The sequence below is a fragment of the Triticum urartu genome, chromosome 4A (assembly GCF_056163025.1).
Source record: "Triticum urartu cultivar PI428250 chromosome 4A, HENAU_Tu73, whole genome shotgun sequence".
Classification (NCBI taxonomy): Eukaryota; Viridiplantae; Streptophyta; class Magnoliopsida; order Poales; family Poaceae; genus Triticum; species Triticum urartu.
Window position 1 is genome coordinate 23,006,874 of NC_141876.1, and position 23,874 is coordinate 23,030,747.

The 23,874-nt window shown below is 46.5% G+C and overlaps 2 protein-coding genes and 1 long non-coding RNA gene across 3 annotated transcripts; 1 reads left to right on the forward strand and 2 right to left on the reverse strand.

Annotated features, from left to right (window-relative positions):
• Positions 1-3,249: 3,249 nt before the first annotated feature.
• Positions 3,250-4,233, reverse strand: LOC147974561 (uncharacterized). Its single transcript, XM_087519506.1, has one exon. The coding sequence runs from the start codon at positions 4,117-4,119 to the stop codon at positions 3,511-3,513; it is 609 nt and encodes a 202-aa protein (XP_087375632.1). The 5' UTR covers positions 4,120-4,233; the 3' UTR covers positions 3,250-3,510.
• Positions 4,234-5,647: 1,414 nt separating this feature from the next.
• LOC125550361 (uncharacterized) lies at positions 5,648-10,825 on the forward strand. The gene is made up of 2 exons (XR_007301585.2): positions 5,648-6,004; positions 10,423-10,825. It is a non-coding gene; the product is annotated as an uncharacterized LOC125550361 (long non-coding RNA).
• LOC125550360 (receptor-like protein 2) lies at positions 6,855-9,059 on the reverse strand. Its single transcript, XM_048713338.2, has one exon. The coding sequence runs from the start codon at positions 9,045-9,047 to the stop codon at positions 6,930-6,932; it is 2,118 nt and encodes a 705-aa protein (XP_048569295.1). The 5' UTR covers positions 9,048-9,059; the 3' UTR covers positions 6,855-6,929.
• Positions 10,826-23,874: the final 13,049 nt, after the last annotated feature.

The following is a 23,874-nucleotide window of genomic DNA, read 5'->3' on the forward strand; positions in this document are numbered from 1 at the left end:
TTTGTTAACCATCTTGTGTACATCACTGCCATGTCTTTTGTTTTCATGTTTGGTGGCTGTAGCATGTTCTTTTCGTTGCATTTAGGAGCCTATTTGCTGTAAATCGCAGATCGGTTCGTTTCGTAAAACGCTCGCCATTTCCAAACCGTAGCTTCGATTCCTATGATCTTTATATCGTTTTCAAGCGATTTCGTTCCCTCTATCCAGTGGCACACTTGGTTTTCCAAGTTGAGGCCAAGTTCCTGCATTTTCTGTAACGTCTTGCATTTTGCATCCCGCATCGCATCCCGCATATCATACCGTCTTTGCATATTATTGTTGCCCTTGCACGTGGTTGATTGTATCCTTGTTGCTTGTTTGTGTTGTTGGGTAGAGCCGGGAGACGAGTTCGCTAACGAGGAGCCCGTTGAGTGTGCTTTTGAGGATCCAGTCAACTCTGACAACTGTGCAGGCAAGATGATCATACCCTCGAAATCACTACTATCTTTGCTATGCTAGTTTGCTCGCTCTTTTGCTTTGCCACTGCTACGATGCCTACCACTTGCTTGTCAGCCTCCCAATTGCATGATTGAACCTCTAACCTCCCATTGTCCCAGCAAACCGTTGATTGGCTATGTTACCGCTTCGCTCAGCCCCTTCTTATAGCGTTGCTAGTTGCAGGTGAAGATTGGAGCCGTTCCTTGTTGGAACATTTATTTACTTGTTGGGATATCATTATATTGCTATGTTATCTTAATGCATCTATATACTTGGTAAAGGGTGGAAGGCTCGGCCTCTCGCCTAGTGTTTTGTTCCACTCTTGCCGCCCTAGTTTCCGTCATATCGGTATTATGTTCCCGGATTGTTGCGTCCCTTACGCGGTTGGGCTATAATGGGAACCCCTTGATAGTTCGTCTTGATTAAAGCTTTTCCAGCAATGCCCAACATTGGTTTTACCATTTGCCGCCTAGCCTCTTTTCCCTTGGGTTTCCGGAACCCGAGGGTCATCTTTATTTTAGCCCCCCACGGGCCAGTGCTCCTCTGAGTGTTGGTCTGAACTGAGCTGCCTGCGGGGCCACCTCGGGGAAACTTGAGGGTTGGTTTTACTCGTAGCTAGTCTCATCTGAGTGTGCCTGAGAAAGAGATATGTGCAGCTCCTATCGGGATTTGTCGGCACATTCGGGCGGTGTTGCTGGACTTGTTTTAACCTGTCGAATCATCTTGTTGTACCGAGATACCGAGTCTGATCGGTGTGTCTTGGGTGGAGGTCTATTCCTTCGTTGACCGTGAGAGCTTGTTATGGGCTAAGTTGGGACTCCCCTGCATGGATTGATCTTTCGAAAGCCGTGCCCGCGGTTATGGGCAGATGGGAATTTGTTAATGTCCGGTTGTAGATAACTTTAACTAAACTTAATTAAAATGAATCAACCGTGTGTGTTACCGTGATGGCCCCTTCTCGACGGAGTCCGGGAAGTGGACACGGTGTTGGAGTTATGCTTGCGCAGGATGTTCCTCTAGCTTCTCGCTCGTGCTTCGCCCTCTCTTCTCGCTCTCATTTGCGTATAAGTTAGCCACCATATATGCTAGTCGCTTGCTGCAGCTCCACTTATATTGCCTTATCCTGTCCTATAAGCTTAAATAGTCTTGATCGCGTGGGTGTGAGATTGCTGAGTCCCTGTGGCTCACGGATACTACAACTCCAGATGCAGGTCCAGGTGTTTCTGCTCCAGTTGACGATTACGAGCTCAAGTGGGAGTTCGACGAGGACTCTCAGCGATACTACGTGTCTTTTCCGGATGATCAGTAGTGGTGCCTAGTTGGGGTTATCGATTCAGGGCCTTGTCGCATGTTGGAGGTCTTTTCTATTTTGGCACCGTAGTCGGGCCATGAGTGATTTGTATGATGGATGTTATTTATGTATTTTGATGTGACGTGACGAGTGTAAGCCAAATATGTACCTCCCCTTTATCTTATTTATGTACATGGGATGTGTGATGATTTCCTGACTTGCGACATTGCTTTCAATGCGGTTATGCCTCTAAATCGTGCCTCGACACGTGGGAGATATAGCCACATCGAGGGCGTTATAATTGTGCTCCAAAATCATATGTATTATTTCATTTAAACTGTTTGAGGAAAATAAAATCTTGGGGTACCAGTGCGTAAGAGCGGACCTAAAGAAAAATAAAATGAGAATTTTCTTAAACAAAAAAATCTATGATGATATTCAGTGCGTAAGAGCGGATCATATGTATTTCGTTTAAACCGTTCATCATAGGCACATAATTGAACATCACCTTTCCAAAATAAAGAAAAAAAGCCACACTCTTCCCGCTTTACACTGCTCATGTCCAGCCACTGTGCGTGTTAATGTTTAGTTACTGTTTACTGATATGGATTACATCTTGTTACTGTTCATCATCACTGTTGCTAATGTTGACGTTGCTGCAAAATGCACACTAGATGCCGACAAAAATTCAAAAAAACCAGGAAAAGCAAAGCCTTCCCGCTTTAGTATAGTAACTTATATAGCGCAATCGGCTTAAGCCGCTTAACGACTATCGTAGATAATACATGGTAGAAAAATACAAAACTAGTTTTTCTGTCAAATATATGAATATTTTTTAAAATCTATGAACATTTTGAAAACTTTATGAACATTGTTTGAAATTAAGATGACTATTTAAAAAAATTGAGAACATTTAAAAATATGGATATGTTTATTTTTTTGAAAATTAGAAAACATAAATATTTAAAAAATGAATATGTTTTAAATTTTGTGAATACCATTTAAATTTCGTGAACAATTTTAAAAGGGTTGCCGAAGTGCAAAGTGAATATATCAATGAACGGTGATGATTGGAATGTTAGTGAGCCTCTATCAGCACCTACTACAAAGAAGAGGGGTATGCTTTTCTTGAGTCCAGATAGGCAGAAATCTAAGAAATGCACTAAGGAAAAAAAGTAATAAGGCTCACAACATAGGTAGGTTTGGAGGGAGGTATTTATGGTTGGATACTCCTCATGACCCAACTATCATTCCTGTAAACATTGTGATAGATCAATAAAACCTAGATTTGTGTGCTAAAAAACCCCCAAAACACCTTGAGTACACTGACTGTGGAGGCCGGCTGGACAATTCACAGCCTGTCCATCGACTCGACTGATCCATAAATAATAATCTACTGACCCAAAATGGTGTAGCCAGTCCCATAGTATAATGATGCAGAGGCAGGACATTTCAACCTCCTTTTCAAAAAAGAAGAAGAATAAAAGCACAAGACGATTTGATTGATTTCGTAGCTGGAGACCACATGCATGGTGAAGCTCACAAACATCGATCTTGTGTAAATCATGTCACAAGTCATCCCTATACGTATATATACACATACAAATAGATAGTGATCTACTTTTTTTTTTGCGGGGGAGATAGTGATCTACTGATCTTGTACTTAGCGTAGTGTCAGGAATTTGCCCTGGCATCACTAGCCGACGCGACGGCAACTCAACTCTGATCTACCAGGAAGGATCCTACGCTAGCTGGAGACCCTCCAGGACCTTTGCGCCGCCGCGCCGCCGCTCCCAAAGGCTGGGGGTGTTCTCTTCCAAGGCCGGCCGTCTCACCACCGGCGCCGGCACCGGCAGCGGTGGGTCGAGCTCAAGCGGGCTCGGCGCACGGGCACCCCTTGCGCTCCCTGAAGACGACGTGTCACTCGCCACGTCCCGGACCTTGGAGTATGCACGCGTCTTCCTCCCCGTCGACCGCCGCCCGAATAGCCCCAGCAGCAGCCCCGCCAGGCTGCCGCACGGGAGGCCCGACGCCGCCGGTCCCCTCGAGGAGGCCGGGCAGCGTGCGCTCGAGCATCTCTGTGTGCCCTTGACCTGCCCCATGCAGCCGATCCTCGGCGACGCCGGCGCCGGCGCGACCCCGGTGTCGCCACGGTCACCGACGGCCACGTCCTTCTTGTCGAGCTGCGCCTTCTGCCATGCCGACGGGGACAGCAGGATCGGCGAGCGAGCGGGCGCGGCGAGCTTCTTGGCAGCGTCGCCCCTCGCCAGCGCAGGCGGAGCAACCTTGATCGTCACGAGCCATGCTGGCTTCGGTGCCTCGACGTGGTGGCGCCGGTGCCGTGCCGCCATGGAGCTAGAGCTAGCTAGAACAATCGGCGCCTGCAGCTCGCTCTCGTGCTCTCCGGTCGCCGGTGCGCGCGCAAGTGGAACTCGCGTCTGAAGTGTGCGAGGGGTTAACGGGTTGAAAGCTGGTTTATATGCAACGGGGCGGGCGTGTGAGACACGGTCCACAAAACGTTAGTACTCGTGAGTATTGTGATGATGACACGAATTGCCGAGTCAATTAGTCAAGTCGTTGTTGGCTCTAGGAACCATTGTAGCATGCCCATCTGTTCCACCAAAGGACAAGTAAAGTAGCTAGCCAAGCGGTCAGACAAAAGTGACTGAAAATTAAAAGAGGAAAAAAAAAGTCATGCACTGTAGCATATGTGGCCCCAATTCTCTTTGTCGTACGAACCACAAAGGGACGTTGCATAAAAATTGCACAGTTTGACTGTAGTGCTTCATTTTCATATAGGTTTTGGCAAAGCATTGACTAGAGGCGGCCGGTCCAGATTGATTCGCTTAGTCCAGATACTTTAAGCTAGCTATAGAGAGAGGAGTCTAGGATGATATACGACTTTTAAGTACAGACGTGTAGAATATCTATCAGTGATGTGCTCCTAGTGGTTACTGTCCGGCGACTGACCAAATCCAAGCCGTGGGGATGTTGTCAGGTTGACAGCAATGCAGACTTGGAAATGTGGACGTGTGGTTGACGGTCCTCCTCCCGGACCGACCGCCACGCCAAGCCATGATTTGTGTAATCGCCATGACTGGACTGTGCACTATGGTTGTGAACCCACACCGCAGGAGCCCGCACGGCCACGAGAGAACCGAGAGAGTACTACTTCTGCAACGCATCTCCAACATCATAACCATTTTTTTTAATAACTTGTTTGCTAATTCCGTTTCCTATTCTTGTTTTTCATTTAGTCCACAGTTATTTCTCTTCCAAAATCTTGCTACAAAATTAAGAGTGTGCTCTAATGGGTAAAATGTACTACTAATTTTAAGAGCCGGAACTGAAACATACATATATACATGTACTAAATGTAAAAAAAAAATCTTCTGAAATGAATAGTCATATTGGTTACTCCCTCCGTCCCATAATATAAGAATGTTTTTTGTCAAAAAAACACTTATGGGTGCAGTGTTTTTGATTAACATTTTGTTAGTTAAATCTTTGGTCAAAATTTGACACAAACTACGAAGAGAACCTATAAACCAGGACAGAGGTAGTATGTGTCATGCATGGTAATAAATAAAATACTACATTATACTAATATATGATACGATGCATTATGGAGGTAATATCATACACTAGTATATAGTATATGATACTACGCATGATACTAGTATATGATACTCCGCATTACAACCAGCCTGAGGGGAACATAAAAAACGCCTCTTTTTTTTAAGAAGGGAACAGAACAGAAAATGCCTGGTTGGCTACTGTGCGCAGTGGGCCGGCCCAGCCAGCGCGTCGTCCCGATATTTTCTACCTCAATCTGTATGGGCCAAGAAGACTCCAATTTAGATCAAGCAAAGCCCAAATTGTAGGCGCTCCCTTTCAGCTTCGGCCCATGCGACAGATTCCGGTTGGTCGAGCTGCTCCGCTGCCGGCCGGCGCCCCTCGCCGCCTCCCTCCAGTCCGGTGGCCACCCCGCCCTCTCGCCGTTCAAGCTATCGAGCGCGCATCCAGAGCACACAAAAGAGAGCGCGCCCCCGCGCGCGCGATATCATTTCTCGCGTTCATCTCCCGCACCCCCGGCCCCGTCGCCCCGCGCGACACGGCGGTTGCGCGAGCCCTAGCGAATCTTCAGGCCCTCGGTGGAATCGAAATCAAGCTCGGGATTCTGGATCGCCGGCGGTCAGGCGGAGCGTGAATGATCTGGTGGTATGTCCTCTGGAGGTATTTTGTCAGTGCTCTTGCTTACAGATTTTCGGTGGATGTACCAGTCGCCCCTGTATTCTGCCAGTATATTGTAGCTAAGCGCAAATTGATGTGCTGTTTTTGCAGATTTGTATATAGTAATTACTTGCTATTGTCAAGGGTAGGTTACTGACCCTGAAAAAGTAGCTTACTGGCTTGCTCTGCGACTTGTTTGCCCTGTGTAGATTGAGCTCTGAATTAAAGTAGGGGTTATTATCAGTTTTATCCATTTAATTGTTGTCTAGCATGAGCTTGACTGGCATGATATATTTGAAAATACCATGATATATTTTTGGAATTTTCAGTATAGTTTCTCTGAAGATGTTTTCACAATAGGTTGTTACATGAAGTAGGGCTGCAAAACAGAAAAAAAAAATACTTACATGGAGTTGTTCATATCTGGACCAAATATGTGTAATGTTCTATGAAGTTTTAGCTCTATGGTCAACTAAGTAATGACTACTCAGATGTAGAACTGATAATAACCCCTACATTTAATTATTAGCTGATAATAACCCCTATAGGTATTCACTTGTTGGCTTTGGTTTGTTCTTTGGAGTAGTTTTATATTTACGCTAGGTCCAACCCTGTTTAAAAGAAAATTACATTACCCTGGACACTTCCCACTTGAATTCTGCACAACCGTGATGTCCAATCTGAAAAGTACAGAATTACTACTACCTCTCATCAAGGCTGCTAGCTAGAAAAAGAATGCAGTGTACTTCTCTCATTCAGGAAGCGAACAACATAACGTTTAGCTGACTCAAGTAATATATAACAAGATCTAACTACAGGTGGATTCAAGCACAGACACACACACAAAAAAAAAAAACTCATGGCTATTTATTGCTTGATTTACCTCTATCCATTGAATATATTAGAACAAATTACAATTGAAATCGGCTTAGCCGAAATACCTATATAACACTAGCTGATCATATAGCACGCCTACTCCAAAAAACAAACCAAAGCCAACAAAAAATATGACCTTGACGCTGAGCTGTTTTGCAGAGATAACGTAGACAACATCTGCTCCGGTTGAACTACAACGGTGAACAAGCATAGTGCCACACAGCTTTGGGTTCCCATCAAAACTGGAATCTGGAAATGTGCTCAACTGGCCTCCTGCTGGTACAGGCCCTTCTAGGTCATTGTTAGAAATGTTGAATGCAGAAAGGAAGTGAAGTCTCTCCAGTGCCGCGGGGATTACACCCCTCAGATGGTTATTAGACAAGTCTAGCACCTCCAACTTCGTGAGATTGCAGACCGACAGCGGAATCACTCCATATAATTTGTTAGAGCTGAAATCGAGTTCAGAAAGCACTTTCAGTTGACCAATCTCCGGTGGAATCACACCTGTGAAATTGTTGATGCTCAGATTCAAGAGAGTAGGGAAAGCTGTAAGAAAATGGTATTGGCGCGATATATTCCTCCAAAAGAGAGGTAGTTCAACTTGGCCAGGATCCAAATAAGCTGCTGTATTATCTTTGAGCATTGGGATCTCCATCAAGGTGATTGGGATTTGCCCGGTAAAACTGTTGTTTGATACATCCAGATAGAACAGGCTATGTAGGGAGTTGATCCAGCCTGGCATTGGTCCAGTAAGTCGATTGTTGGACAACTTTAGTACCTTCAAGTTTCTGAGCTTTGATAACCAAACTGGCAAGTGCCCAGTTAATGCGCTGTCGGCCATGTGGATATATTGAAGATTCCGAAAACCATCTAGGGTCTCATCTTGTGGCATCATCTCATTCACGAAGTTCTCGGCAATAATCAGAGTGGTGATGTTCCTGAAGCTATTGAAGACATGAAAAGCTTTTGTGATATTTGTAAAAGGGTTTCTAGCAAGTGACAGGAAAGATAGGTGCAGATTCCCTATTCTTGGTGAGATCTCACCATGGAAATGGTTCAACGACACCCGCAGTGCAATCAAATTGCTGCATGAGTATATGCTTTCTGGAACTATGCCACTGAAGTTATTTCTCAGAATATCTAAATGTGTTAGGTTCTGTAGGGTGGAGAAGTTGACCCTGCCTAGATCTCCACTGAAGTTGTTGATCTTCAGATCAATGACCATGAGACGCGTGCAGTTACTCAGAGTTGATGGCAGCTCCCCAGACATGTTATTGTTACCCAAATAGAGCTCCTCTAGCCTCTTCAACTGACCTATGGAGCCTGGGATCTTCCCACTGAATTTGTTTTCTCGGAGGTCGAGAGTAACCAGATTACTGAGTTTTACTATGTTTGCGCCATCAAGTTCTCCTTGTAATCCATTGTTGGGGAAGGAGAGGTGCTCCAGGGAAGTGGCATGGAAGAGTTCAGCAGGGAGAGTCCCACTTAGGTTGTTGTGCCCAACCTTGAACACTTTGAGTGTGGAGCAATCGCCAAGTGCAGCAGGAATACCGCCACTCAATTGGTTGTAACAAAGGTCAAGCATGGCCAATGATGACGAAAGGCAGAGAGAAGGTGGTATGTGCCCAGTGAAGCTGTTGTTGCTTGCGTTGAGGACGACCAAATTCCGCATCAACTTCCATGTGTAGGATGGAAATTCTGCACCGAATTGGTTGCTCGAGATGTTCAGTACCTGCAGAGTCAGGGTGGTGGTAACCGAAGACGGCGGCTCATGCAGCACCCCACTAAGCCTGCTAAAGCTGACGTCGAGGACGACGATGCTTCTGGAATACATGAGCTCCGGCGGAAGGCCTCCGGAGAATGAGTTGTGTGAAAGGTTGACACGCAGCAGGCCGGTGAGGCCGGCAAGGTGCGGCGAGATGCGCCCTTCAAGCCCTTTAGATGCCAGCGAGACCTCAGTGACGCCCCCGCTCCTGTTGCAGGTTATGCCTTCCCATTCGCAGCAGTCCGTGACGTTTCTCCACGACATGGCAAGGCCGGCATCTTGAGATAACCCAGTGAGGAACTGGAGGAGGGAGTGCTCCTCTTGCTCGGTGCATGAGTCGGCAGGAGAGGCCAAGGAGAGCAGCAGCAGAAACAGCCGCAGCCCGACCAGAGCTGTAGAATGCATGGCTGGTAGCCTGGTAAGCTTAAAGCCTTCTCATGTTAACCTGTTTGTGCAATTGTTGGTTATCTGGTAGCCGATAGGTGGTGGTTTCCAATGTTGCAGTGGTATCGTTATAACAAGAAGATAGTGCTACTGTAGTTGCATCAGAGTATGTCTTCTGTCACTGAGGTACGATGGTGCCATCAAGAGGCTGGGTACCAACCTACTAGTCCCCGACTCTTAGGCTGTGTTGGCTCTTGAGGTCCACTAACACCTTTTAGTCCTACATTTACACATGGTCATCTAGTTCTTTCTGAGCATGCCCATTAAGGCTCAAGATGGCACTGGGTAATTACCCGACCAGGTAAAGCCTTTTTTTTCATGCCCGTGAAAGCACATGCTTGCCCATTACCCCATACCCACCGCGGGGAAGAATTTCACCCATACTCGTCGCCCGACAGACAATTCTTCCCCGCAGGTATACCCGCCCTTTCTGATGCCAACCTCCAGGAGCAATTCACACATATCAAACCAGCAACTTATTATCCAAAATCATAACATCCTGCAGTTCAATAGCATAGTTGCATAGCACAATTGCATACCATCACATCATAACACTAATGACCATTAATTCGATAGAATAATTGCACAGCACAAGTGCATACCATCACATCGTAACACTATTATCCATCAATTCAATAGAATAATTGCACAACAAGTGTATGCCATCACATCATAACACTAAACACCCATCAATTTGATACTAGCATAATTTATGCATCACATCATTATCATAACAAGTATCAAGGTTCAAACGATCAAGTATCAAAACTTTCTCACATCTCACAAAGTCACAAGTCATAACTCTCAAGAGTGATCCTAGATGGCATAGTTCATCGCAAGACAAATGACAATGATATAGCTCAAAACTGAGTAACAAAAGACGGGGTCCACATGTCAGGCCTTCACTACTGGGTACCAGTGGGTAACAAGTATGGGTAATCACTTATGGACGAACGTACATGTACCTGCGTTACCCAGTGGGTAAGGATTTTTTTGCCATTTACTTACCCGTGGGCACCAAATGTGGCCCAAACTCGTTCCTTAATTGAGCAATTACCCGTCGGGGATCGGGTAACAGGTACCCGTTGCCATCTTGTTAGGCTTTATTGGTTCATGGGGTCCACTAACACATTTTAGTCATACATTTAGGGCTTGCTCACCTCTTACTTTGATAAATAATCTTAGAAGTAAAGCTCCAAATCATATGTTTTGTGTTGGTTTTCTATGTTTGTTTATGTTGGTTCTCATGCGTCCACAACTTCATACTACATGGGTAAGCTTGTTACACAACCCATACCACGGATAAACCTCATTGACCATCATATTTTCATTCCAGGTGATGCCTTGCCAGGGAGCCAAAGCTGGTGGTGGGAGAGGCGCCATGCATAGACAAGGACTATTTCGAGATGAGAATGGGGTTCAATCTAATTTATCCAGAGCAACAGTCCTCCTCTATAATGAGCCTCCAATATAAGCTAAGCTTGGCCTCGCCTTAAAAGATGGAGTTAAGTTAGGTTCAGTTAGCCTCCAATATACTGTATAACTGTACTGAATTGGTACCCGGATGCTCTTAAAGTGCACATAATCTTTTGCCATCAGATTAAAATATGTAATGTGGTCGAAGAAGAAGAAGATAGCTATGGTAGCAAATGCTGGGTTGATTAAGTTCGTTGCTGCCATTTATGTAGTTGTTTCTTCAAGATACGGGAGCTCTAATCCATGTAAATCACTTTGGTTCTTGAACTGGTGCATCTACTTGCTTGGGGCAGCCATAAAAGAGTACCGTACTGCTGCAGAGCATCATTATATAGTAGTATCAGCGTACGTTTGATGGAAACATGCCTGACTTCGACTAGAGCCTCCCTTAAACGTGCCCGACTTCGGGACAATGCTGATACGACGTACTCAAAGACCTCATGGTCATGATCTTTCTTGTAGGAATCTTCTCTAGTAAAACAGAAGTCCATGTATTCGTAGAAATTCTTTGTGTTACATGCAAATGGAAAGTGTGAGATTTTTTATGATAGTATAAAATCTGACCAAAACGTTTTATATTTTGAAACATAGGCAGTTAGGGCATCTCCAATGCTGACTTCAAATCAAACACCGTATTCATTCACGGTCCGTGGACAGTGATACGGGAGTCGGCCATCCAACCGCATCTCCTAAATGTCAGACAAGACCCGGCCAATTTGAAATTCAAATGCATGGCGTCCGATCACAATAAAAAGGAGACAAGTATGCATGGTTTTTACATGTCTGGTCACAAAAGAATCTCAGACTGACAGTCCATGAAAAAAGGGATTTTTTGCCCTATGGTATCGGCTAACCGAGCCCCCACCTTCACTCTGCCGCTGGCTCCTCCTCACCATCCGCCTCTTTCTCGGCTCCAGTTCGTCCGCCTTGCACTTCGACATCCAAACACAGATGGCTTGCACGGTCATCCTTGCATCCAGGGGCGTAGCCAGGCCCCGGGCTACCCTGACCGTGGCCCGGGGCGTGGAAACGAAACCTTCGTTGACTGTAGCTACAGTAAATATTGTAGTTACGAGTACGCATATTCTGGCTACGGCACTGCTTGCATCGTCATCCAATTCCTTCATCTTCAAGGCCAACATCTCTGTGTCCTCTAAAGCGGCCGTGATCTTAACATTCTTCTGTTCGAGCATGGTTTTCTTCTTTTCGAGCTTGAGTTTCTTCTCAGTCACCGCCCTCAACAAGTAAACCTCTCCGTCTTTTTTTCTCCTTGACGTCGAAGTGCTTGACACATGCCCCCAGTGCATGCCTCCTTCTTCGCCAAGATGTCCTCGAACCTCTCTGTCATCTTATCCGCTACCCCTTCTCTCTTCTCCTTCTCCTCCTCCCACTTCTTTCCACGAACCCTCTTCTAATCTTCTTGAGCGGCTCTTTTGTTGGGTCGGTTGAATCACCCGCTTCTTCCTCGGTGTCGATGCCGACGGTCTTGACGGTGTTGGCAATGAATAAATTCCACTTGGGTTGCCCAGTCAACTTCAAGCAACAATGCACGAGGACGAAGTTATTCTTCTCCACCTTCAAAAACAAGTTGCACGCACGGAAAGGCTACAAAGACAAACATTGTGACCAAATTGCATATCCGGTCAAATGACCAACACACATAACAACGTACTTGCTCGGTGATTTGCACACGACTTGGCCACCGACTGATTAGTTGCTTCAAATTGCCGCAATACTTGGACACGGCCTTTTGGATAATGTATCATCGATGGTTAAACGACTTTACCCCTTTTTGCCTCGGATCGATGCTAGTGGCCAACCACGAATCACACAACTCGCACTCCCTAATATTGAAGCTTTCTCCTCTACCCTTCTTCTTTGGATAGACAACAAATTCATTTGGATCAAGGTCGTCATCGCAATCCTCCCCCGGCTCCTACTGGCCGGTGTACGAATTTGGTTGCTGGGTGTACGTGTCTGACTCCATGCCTGGCTACGTGGACTCCGAGTCACCCACCTGCCTGACCTCGTAGCACCCTCCATCTTCGTCGTGGATCATCTCAAACATTTGCTTGTCTGTGTCGTTATACGCCGCCCCACACGGTTGAGACATTACCGTTGAACAGAGAGCGGGCACCAAGCTGCTCCATGCACGGTGCCCGCGTTCGGACAAGTTGTGGTGTTGTAGATCCCACATGCAAGAGGAGGCGTATCAACGGCCAACAACAATCAAGTCACAAAATCTGATGTCAAGAAGCGTGGATGCTGAGAGGACATGGATCAGGCTCAGCTTTGCGGTCCTAAAATAAAAACCTTTGTTTGAATAAAGATCTCTCAATTGCCTGAAAACATAGAAAAAGGGTAAAAAAGAAAACATCTCATTTTGCATCCTCCTTTAAAAAAACTTTCTTGGACAACTCTTTTGTTAGGACAGTTGGATCACCCGCTTCTTCGGTGACGATGCTGGCGGTCTTGACGATGTTGGCAATGAATAAATTCCACTTGTTGGATTGCCCACTCAAGATTAACCAACAATGCATCAGGATGAAGTTCTTCTCCACCTTCAAGAACAAGTTGCACGCACGTAAAGGCTACAAAGAAAAACATTGTCATCAAGTTGCATATCCGGTCAAATAACCAACACATAACAACTTACTTGCTCGGTGATTTGCAGGCCACTTGGCCACCAATTGATTAGTTATTTCAAATTACTGCAATACTAGGACACAGCCTATTGGATGATGTACCATCAATGGTTGAGCGACTTTACCCCGTGGTTGCGTATTAGTTCATCAATGTAGGGCTCGAAATGCTTGTGCTCATGAACCAAGTACAATGTTGGCCTAAAATGTAACGCCCTTTGCTATGTGCCATGGATCGGATCGATTCTAGTGGTCAACCACCAATTGCACAACAACTTGTCCTCCTTCATGTTGAACCTTTCTTTTCTACCCTTCTTTGGATCACCAGCAAGGTCCCCATCGCCGTCCTCCTCCTGCTCCTGCTGGACGGTGTACAAATTCGGCTGCTGGGTGTATGTGCCCGACTGCATGGACCCCGAGCCATCCACATGCCTATCCTCATAGCAGCCTTCGCCTCCGTCGTGAATCATCTCAAACATCTGCATGTTCGTCGCCAGTTTGCCCGGTTGAGACATACCGGCGAACAGAGAGCGGGCACCGAGCTGCTTCATGCCCGGCGCCCGCGTCCGGACAAGCTATGGTGATGCAGATCCCATGCACGAGAGGAGGCATATCAGACGGCCAGCAACAATCAAGCCACGAAATCTGATGTTAAGGAGGGTCGATGCGGGAGAGGACTCGGGCTAGGCTCAGCTTTACCATTCTAAATAAATAAAATGCCTTTGTTTGAAATAGAACTCTCTCAATTGCCAAAAAAAATAAAAGAGCGAAATCTCTCGTTTTTGTTGAAAAATAAAATATAAAAGAGAAAATCTCTCGTTTTGGTTGGCAGCATGGAGGATGTTGAACAACCAGGGCAATAATCACGGGAATTAATCACGGATTAATTACACGCCTTGGTCCCTGCGCACGGGCCGACTCTCCCGGCTAGCATGCCTTTTCTTTTGAAACATTCTCGCCAGGCTTTATTCAAACTGTTCCAACATTTACAGGAATAAAATTCAAGTCTCTGGGTTGGCCTAACCAAACATAACGACTAAACCCTAAAAAAAATGCATGCCTAGCGAGATTGTGAACCTCGAAATTCGAGCTCCTATACTCGTAAACAATGTTATAAGCAGTAAAAGAACGAGAGCATGCCTGTAGACTGCAGTCCTGTCCGGGCTCGAGATGGGCCGGCATGCCTACCGATGCGTTGACCAGGGCTCTTGATGTTCACAACTCGTTGACCTTTCTGGGAAGCATGCATGCCCGCGCTGCCCAAAACAGTAGGAGTAGTGCTCATGATAGAGGTCTATCGACATTTCCTAATTGCAGAAAATGAACCTGAACTGGTACAAAAATAGAGAATCAAATATGAGTCAGCAGGGCAACACATAGTAAATGTAATAATGTCTTAAATTATGAGTATATTGGATGTAATACTGTATTTTATTATGGGACAAGAGAGTAGTTTTTTATTTTCTTCAAGCTTTTTTTATTTCCTGGTCCCCTTCGTATTTTGGATCATATTTTTACCATGATTTTAACTAATAAAAAATAAGTTATACATACTCCCTCTATCCATCTATATAGGCCTAATTTATTTTTCGAGGCTAACATTGATCATATGTTTTTTCTAACTCACTGACCACATGTTAGAGCAATAATATATGACATGTAAATTACACAAAACATACCGTTAAATTCATATGTGAAAGGAGCTTCTAATGATATAATTTTTATATTATGTATCTCATATACTATTAATCTTATCAATGTCAATGGCAATCACAAAAAATGCATTAGGCCCTATATATATGGATGGAGGGAGTAGTAAAAATAACATCATTGCAAACTTTATTCAAGTACGAATTCAACAAAATTCTTTTATGACATGCATTAATACTTCCTCTGTTTCTAAATGTAAGTCTTTTTAGAGATTCCATTATAGACTACATACGGAGCAAAATGAGTGAATCTACACTTTAAAATATGTCTATATACATTCGTATGTAGTTTGTAGTGAAATCTCTAAAAAGACTTATATTTAGGAACGGAGGGAGTATTTTGCTAATCAAAATGATTAAATTTTGACCCAGACTACAATGATAACTAATAAATCAGGACGGAGGCAGTCCCTTCGTCTAGGTTTACTAGTCTCTATCATATTTTGGATCATACTTTGGTTGATCATGTTTTGAACTAATAAAATATAAACAAATGCGCATAGTGCGGTGACAGCATGCATAGGCTCGAAGCAAGACTACAATTTTATAGCCTATGGTGTTAACATGTGGTAGGTTTTATTACGGCATGTAGATCTAAGATAGTGTTTGGGATACAAGCAATCTCGTGAGTGTCTAAGATAGCTGGTTGTTTTTCTAGAGGGTGAAAAACTTTATTCAAACTAAGACAATGTTTGGGATACAAGCAATCTCAGGAGTGTCTACAAGCCGTGTGCCTCAAAGTTTGCCTCTCCCATTTCATGTGCTCCTTCCATCTATATAGGGAAGTAGGCCCTATATAGATGGAAGGAGGGAGTACAAAACACATTTGTGAAAACCAGCCCTCCTTGCTTTAATATCATGCATATCATGCTTCTAGTGCCCCAGCACTCCGCTAATTGTAAATGGTGCACAGGCACCTTGGTGCCCGTTTTTGAAAATCATTTTTTATAGCACAAAAAAATTAAAACTTTTTGTAAACACACACACGTGTATAAACTACATATGTGCAAAAAATCATAACATTTTACTTTCACACGTGGCGTATTTTCAGATAGGCCGGAATTTGTTTTTGTTGTACAACTTACAAATTGCATATTTTTTTTCAAAACAAAATTTCAGAGATCTGTAGTGAATACATACAAGTTGCCATAGAATTATTTCTGATTTTTAAAACTTAAATATGGTTTTCAACTCTTTTTTTTTTAAAAAGGCACCATGGTGCCCGAGCACACAAACTTCGCACTTCCCGATACTCCTTTAGATGTTTCATCGTCGTGAGATAATCAGTCGCCACCTGCACCGTTTGAAGATATAAATCTGACGCTAAGTTAAGCCGGGCTGTTTGGATGGTAGCCCACTTACCTTACCAATATTATGGTGTTGTGTTTCGTTTGAGGCCTAGCTTTCACGCCATGCGAATTTTTTGATATGCCAGTTGAGACACTGCACCATTCATGAGTGAAACAACGACGACGAATTTGCTCGCCAAAATTTTGGTACGCCCTTATTTGGCATGGTCATCTCAGTCGTCAACCAAACAGTCCCCTAAAAATCGTCACTTGATGGTTGGCATCATGCTTTACGGTTCCAGCCATACACATATCTCTTTTAAAGGCGCCAGCCAGCCGATGCGTGGTGTTGAGCATAGGTGCGATTGTGCCATGGCTCCACACAGTTTTCTTATCCCGCCCCCTTCTGATGCCAACTCCAGGAGCAATTCACAGTTCGCACATATGAAATCGACAACTTATAATTGAAATCATATCATCCCACAGTTCAATAGCATAGTTTGCACAACACAATTGCATAGTGTCACATCATAACACTAACCACCATCAATTCGATAGAGTAATTGCACAATGCAAGTGCATACCGTCACATCATAACACTATTACCCATCAATTCAATAAAATAATTGCACAACAAATGCATGCCATCACATCATAGCACTAACACCTACAATTTAATAGCATAATTTATGCATCACATAATATCATAACAAGTTGCAAGGTCAAACGATCAAGTATCAGAACTTTTTCACATCTCACAGGTCATAACTCTCAAGAGTAGTTCTAGATGGCATAGTTCACACAAGACAACTGACAAAGATAAAGCTCAAATTTGAGCCAATGATAGATGGGTAAATATGTCAGGCCTCCACTGTTGGGTACCCATGGGTAAGGGCTATGGGTAATGGAGGAACATACTTGTACTTGTATTGCCTCTGGGAAGGTTTTTTTCCATTTACTTGCGCGTGGACACCAAATGTGACCAAAACTTGTACCCTCATAAGGGCATCTCCAAGGCAGACCCGTAAACCTCCCGCAACCGTCCGGATCGTGTTGTTCGGACCATGAAAGTCATCCAACGCCAACCTGTATCGGTCTGCGGAGCGGTCCAGACGTGATTTCTTTCGCAAACCGGAGAAAACGTGGGGGGGGGGGGGGTTGTGGGAGTCCGGACCGATCCCAAGCCCGTATTCTGACTGCCCCGGTCCATCAAAACCCCCCTTCCCCGCGCGCTCCCGCTCGGTGCCAGCTGCCCGCATTCATGCCACTGTAGAGCATGCCGGTCAACATTGAAGGCGGCTCGGGGCGGACGCGACCTCTCACTGCCTCTGCCATTGAAGCGGCGCGCCGGTCGAGGGCGCCACCCACGACGCATCTTTGGTGCCTGCACCTGTTCAATGCCGGAGACGCGTGACTGGACGGGACGGGACGAACATTACCGTGCCCGTTCAATGTTGTTGTCCGTCCGTCTGCTGCCATTAAGCAGGCTCGCCCCTCGAAAAACCCACTCTGGCGCCGCGCATTGACGCGCCTGGACGCCCGGCCTCACCGGAATCCGCCTTTATATAGCAGAATCCGCCTTTATTGCCGCCGCCTGGCATAGTCGCCATGCTAGGTGGATCGAGGCCGGCTTGCCGGCCAGCCACGATGGAGACGGGCTCCGACACCGCCGGCCGGCTTTCGCGTCTCCTGTGCACGTCGGCTTCACCATGGAGCAGGCGCAGGCGTAGTTCAACGCCGCCATGGCGGAGGTGCAGCCTGCACATGCGCTTTTGTCGGTGTTCCAGCAGGCGCATGAGGAACAGTGGTACAACCTGTTCCTCCTGGTGCAGCACCAGTTGGTGAGGGGCCAGATCTACGGCGAGCGAGGAGGTCGTGGCGGCCATGGCCGCTGCAAACCCCAGCTTCATGGCAGAGCAACGTGCCATCTACGATGTCGTCTGCGCTCAACTCGCCACTCGCCAGGAAGCAGCTGCCGCGGAGGCGCAGCTTCAGGCGATCGCGGAGGAGAACAACGCCAACTACACCTCCTACGTGTTGCTGACGAACCATCACCCGGCCCAGTGGGACGAAGACAGCGCCGACACCACCATTTCCATCGTGCACCTCACGTCCACCAGCGACGGACAGGTCGCGGACTCCTTCGAGGGGATGAGTAGGCTACGGGAGGCGGCGGCGCCTTGTGTCCCATGTGGGCCGGTCCGTCTCCCGTGTTCTACTCTTCCTCGCCGAAGACTGCACCTTCACTTCATCGGTCTTATCACCGGTGCTCATGGATACGGCGGAAGGAGGACGATATGGGCTTGACGCCGGACGTCGCCGCCGTAGGATAGGTTTAGGGGCGGGTCTTTTTTTGTCCTAAATGTTTGAAATGTAGTTAAATCTGTCGTGTTTGTATGAAATCTGTCATGTTTGTATGAAATCCAGTCATGTTTGCATGAATTTCATCTGTTTTGTTAAAAAATAGTTTAAAATGTATGCGGCTACAGTTGGATGTCGACCTCCCGTATCCATGTATGCAGACTTGCCCCCACCCCCCCGGTTCGCGGACGAATGCGAGAGGTTATTTGCGAGTTGTCGTTGGAGATGCCCTAATAATAGAGTAATTACCCATCGGGGATCGTGTTACGGACGAATGCGAGAGGTTTTTTGTGAGTTGCCGTTGGAGATGCCCTAATAATAGAGTATTTACCCATCGGGGATCGTGTTACGGGTACCCATTGCTATCTTGAAAAGATTTTATTATCTCATGAGATCTACTAACACATTTTAGTCATAAATTTAGGCCTTGCTCACCTATTTTTTGATAAATCATCTTATAAGTAAAGTCGGATCATATGTTTTATTTCCGTGTTCTGTGGTCATGTATGTTGTTGCTCATATGACAACCCGATACTACATGAGTAAGCTTGTTAGAGCAACTCAGACCCTGCAAAAACACGACCCGCATAAGTGTTTTACGGGCTGAGGAAAACGAATTATAAGGGTCGATTTTAGCTGCGGCCGAACAGAACCCGTATAATCAACCCATAAAAAAACATTCTCTAAATATACCATCTTCTTCCTCACGCTCTTCCCATCTCGACTTTCGTCCTCTCGGCGTGTGCGCGTCCTGCCTCCACGCCCATCTCCTCGTGCTCGCCAGCGAGCGCGGCCAGGCCGGGGCCAGTAGCAGTGCCGACTGTAGCAACAGACGATCGCAGCGCGCGGGCAGAGGCCAAGGCCGCCGGGGCAGCATGGTGTAGGGGAATGCGACAGAAAACAAAAAAAATCGGTATAGCGAGCACGCCCAGGACCACTATGGAGACTGTATGCAAGGTTTGATATGTTCCGTACCGACTCGAAGCGCAACGGAAGAAGAGTCGGTGGAGATCGTTGGTGTAGATCCCCCCAGCTAGGAGTTACAACCTCCCAACCGCGAGGATGTACTCCCTCGCCGGACAGCCCTTCGGGAGGCGGTCGGACAGTCCCCCGGATGATGTCACGGACAGCCCTTTGGGAGGACCCTCGAAACTCGAACGGAGACTCAGACAGCCCTTCGGGAGGACACTCGAACAGCCCCTCGGGCAAAAAGACCGAAACTACGACCTCTCTATGGGGTTGCACACATACTGTGTCAGCTATCCGGCAGGACTTCGCCGTCCAGAACTAGTTCCTGCCGGAACCCAGACAGCCTTACGGCTCTACGAAACTCTTTTCGTGGGAGGGAGAGCAGAAGCCAGATAATGCATGGCATGTGTATGAGAGCAGGGGATGAGGAGAATGTCATCCCCTTCTCCTCCTTTTATAGGCCAAGGCAAGGGGTGGGGTGGTGGAGCAAATATCAAAACACCCATGCTACATGTCCCACATAAAGGGTGAAATGGTAACTCAAGTGGGGCACCAAGGGGACACCATGGAGGCACCCCCTTGGCCAGCCACAACCTTGCACCCTCCCATGGGGGAGGGCAACAAGCCACCAACATGTCTCCTAGAAACATGGGTGCTCCCTAGACAAAAAGCCAACAAACATGTAACCCCCGATTCGTGGGATCTTATCCCCTCGTGCTGAGAAAAGATGATTTTCGCGAAACATTTTTTCTGAAAAATTCCGGAAGGTCCTAGAACATTTCCGGCACCCTCTAAAATTATTCCGGGCATGATCCGAAACATTTCCGGTGTGGTGATTTTTATCAGCGAAAAACAACAACGGCGGTTACGATAGCTCCGGAACATTTTCGTTTTTTCTCTCCAAAAATTCCCAAAAGTTCCCAGACCAATTCTGGGGCCCTCTAAGAATTTCCAGACGAGTGCCGAAACCATTTTGACCTAATAATATATTGCGAAACAACTTTTCGGTTTTACCGGAACTCTTTCAGTGTTCTCTCTCCGGAACTCTTCCGTTGTCTCCGAAACTTTTCCGGTGACTTTCTCTTAGACTCCCTGTTTAGTATTCAGCAGATAGATGACCCTTAAGCGTGTGACCCTATAGGTTCGGTGAAGTATAGACATGACCTGGAACCCCTTCCTATCAATGATCAACATCGGAGCCGTGGACACTCATATTGACCCCTATACCCACACGAATGAAATATTCGAGTGACCCTCTAGTTGCTGTGAGCTATTCCTGTTGCTTCGGATATGTCACAAATACCCGAGGTGAGATCTATTGCATTCCTGTGGGGCCAACACTTTGTCTACCATGCAAGTTACCTCGTTACCGGTTTTGTTCTCTTTTCTTGTTTCTGTGTTCCGGCATTGTTACGGCATATCTCTCTCAAGGTAGTTTTGGTGATTGATGACAACATGTTTGCGGACTAATCTTGTGCGTTGAATTATTCTCAGATTCTCCCCTGGCACGAGACGCTTTCTTCCCCTCGGAGTGTATTTAAAGATGGTGTAGCTCTTTCATTTCTTTCTAGGTGGACTAGTTGCGTAGAGGGCACCGTACTATCAAGAGGGGGTCCGCTGGGGTTTTGCTTGGGTGGAATCATCACGTACACATCAGCTTCTCACCCTCCGAGCTTTTCCTGTCCATTGAAGAGATCTCTCCTCTCTTCCTTGTTCTGTCTAGGTCTAAGCGGCAGTACCGCGCACCCAGCGGTAGTACCGCTGAGAAGCCACAAGCGGCAGTACCGCTTCGCAGCGGTAGTACCGCCGTGGCTCCACAGCAGTAGTACCGCTGGGGGCCTGGCACCTCCGCTGGTCCTCAGCTTATTTGAGAGATCCCTTCTCTCCCGCGCGCGCCCCAGCGGTAGTACCGCACTGCCTGCGGTACTACGGCCAAAGGGTCACAAGCGGCAGTACCGCTCCACAGTGGTACTACCGCCCTTGACCCCACTACCGTAGTACCGCTGGGTAGTTTGGTTCCTACCGCCTCGATTCGAGAGGACTTTTTCTCGTGTCGGGTTTTGCGGCACTAGTCACGGTTATAGTGGCGGTAGTTGTAGGAGATATGCCCTAGAGGCAATAATAAATGATATTATTTATCTCCGAGTTCATAATTATGTTTATGTTCCATGCTATAACTGCAATGATTCTCGAGTTTGCAATATCCACGAGGCTCGGAGGAAGACTCATATGCATGTGTGGAATAATAAATGGTAAGAAGTATTCCTAGTCTGCCTCTAAGACTAGCTCAAGTGTTGCATGATGGTTCTGTTTTCCTGATCATGGGCGTGTCTATGCCAGCAATTTTGAGGGCACAATGTTAAGAGAACATTTGTGTTGAATCGACCCAGATTGATGTTATGCTAAGAGATTCATTCGTCACAAGTTAATGGTGCATATCACAGAGATGGTTAACGTTTGCATGATTCCTTAGACCATGAGAGTATCGAGTTTCTTCATGCTTGCTTCATGAACTTTGGGGTTTGTTAAACGTCATCCGTAAATGGGTGGCTATTACGGCGGCTTACGGGTTCATGGAAAAGTGTGTCAAGTAACTTGATAGCTCAAGATTGGGATTTGCTCCTCCGACGATGGAGAGATATCTCTGGGCCCTCTCGGTGTTATGGTATCCATCATCGTCTGGCCAGACACAGTGTGATTTGATCACTGGGATGCCGGAACACGGAAACGAGAAAAGAGAACAAAACCGGTAACGAGGTAACTTGCACGGTGGACAAATGGTTCGTCCACGGGGATGCAACAAATCTCACCTTGGGTGTTTGTGACGTATCGCGAAGCAACAGGAATAGCTCACTGCAATTGGAGGTTCACTCGAATATTTATTCGTGTGGGTATAGGGGTCAATATGAGTGTCCACGGCTCCGATGTTGATCATTGATCGGAAGGGGTTCCGGGTCATGTCTATACTTCACCGAACCTATAGGGTCACACGCTTAAGGGTCATCTATCTGTTGAATACTAGACGAGGAGTCTGAGAGAAAATCACCAAAAAAGTTTCGGACACCGGAAAAGTTTCGGACAGCGGAAAAGGTTCCGCAGAGAGAGGTCATCGGATCAGTTTCGATGAAACTGAAAAGTTGTTTTAGGGGATACCATTAAGTCAAATTGGTTTCGGCACATGCCTGATAATTCTTGGAGGGTGCCAGAATCATTCTGGAAGCTTTCTGGAATTTTCCGGGATAAAAACCGAATATGCTCCGGAGCTGCCGGAACCACTTCAGATGCTTTTCGCAGATGAAAATCACTAAACCAGAATTGTTTCGGAATGCGTTGAAAATCATTTTGGTGGGTACTGGAAATGTTCTAAGCCCACATAAATATTTTCAGTTCGAATGGACGCTGAAAAATGTCGTCGTGAATAGTGAAATCAGCTTTATGGTTACTTCATGGAAAGCCACCTTTTGGGGCTTTGCTCCAAAAGATCTTGGGGATGACATGGATGGATAGGAGCCATTTTTTGGGCCCCTCATGGGGGTGTGGCCGGCCACATGGGGTATCCCCCATTGGGGACCCTCTTGTTCCTTGGTTTCACTCCTAGGTCCTTGTGGAAGGACTTCATTCATGTGCATTTTGGGTTTTTGTGTGAAACTATCCTACCCCTTGGGATTTCCTATAAATAGAGGTGGAGGGGCAGCCCTCCACACTCACTCTTTCTCACATACAAGTGCCATGCATGATCTGGCTTCTCTCTCCCTCCCAGCGAAACAGTTTCGTAGAGCCGAAAGGCTGTCTGGGTTCCGGCAGGAACTAGTTCTGGACGGCGAAGCCCTGCCGGATAGATGACACCGTATGTGTGCAACTCTGTAGAGAGGTCGTAGTTTCGATCTTAGTGCCCGAGGGGCTGTTCGAGAATGCCTCCCGAAGGGCTGTCCAAGTGACGGTCCGAGTTCTGTGAGTCCTCCCGAAGGGCTGTCCGAGTGACCGTCCGAGTTTCGAAGGTCCTCCCGAAGGGCTGTCCGCAACACCGTCCAGGGGACTGTTCGACCGCCTCCCAGAGGGCTGTCTGAGGAGCAGATAAGGGTATACATCCTCGCGGTTGGGAGGTTGTAAATCCTAGCTGCGGGGATCTGCACCGCCGATCGTCATCGACTCTACTTCCCGCTGCGCTACGAGTCGGTAACAAAACAGATCAAACCTTGTATGCAGTCTCCATAGTGGTCCTGGGCTGGTGCGTAGGTCGGAAAATTTTTGTTTTCTGCTGCGTTACCCAACAGTGGCATCAAGAGCCGTACTATGCGTAGATGCAAGTTTCGATCTAGAATACATGGAGATGTATGGGTAT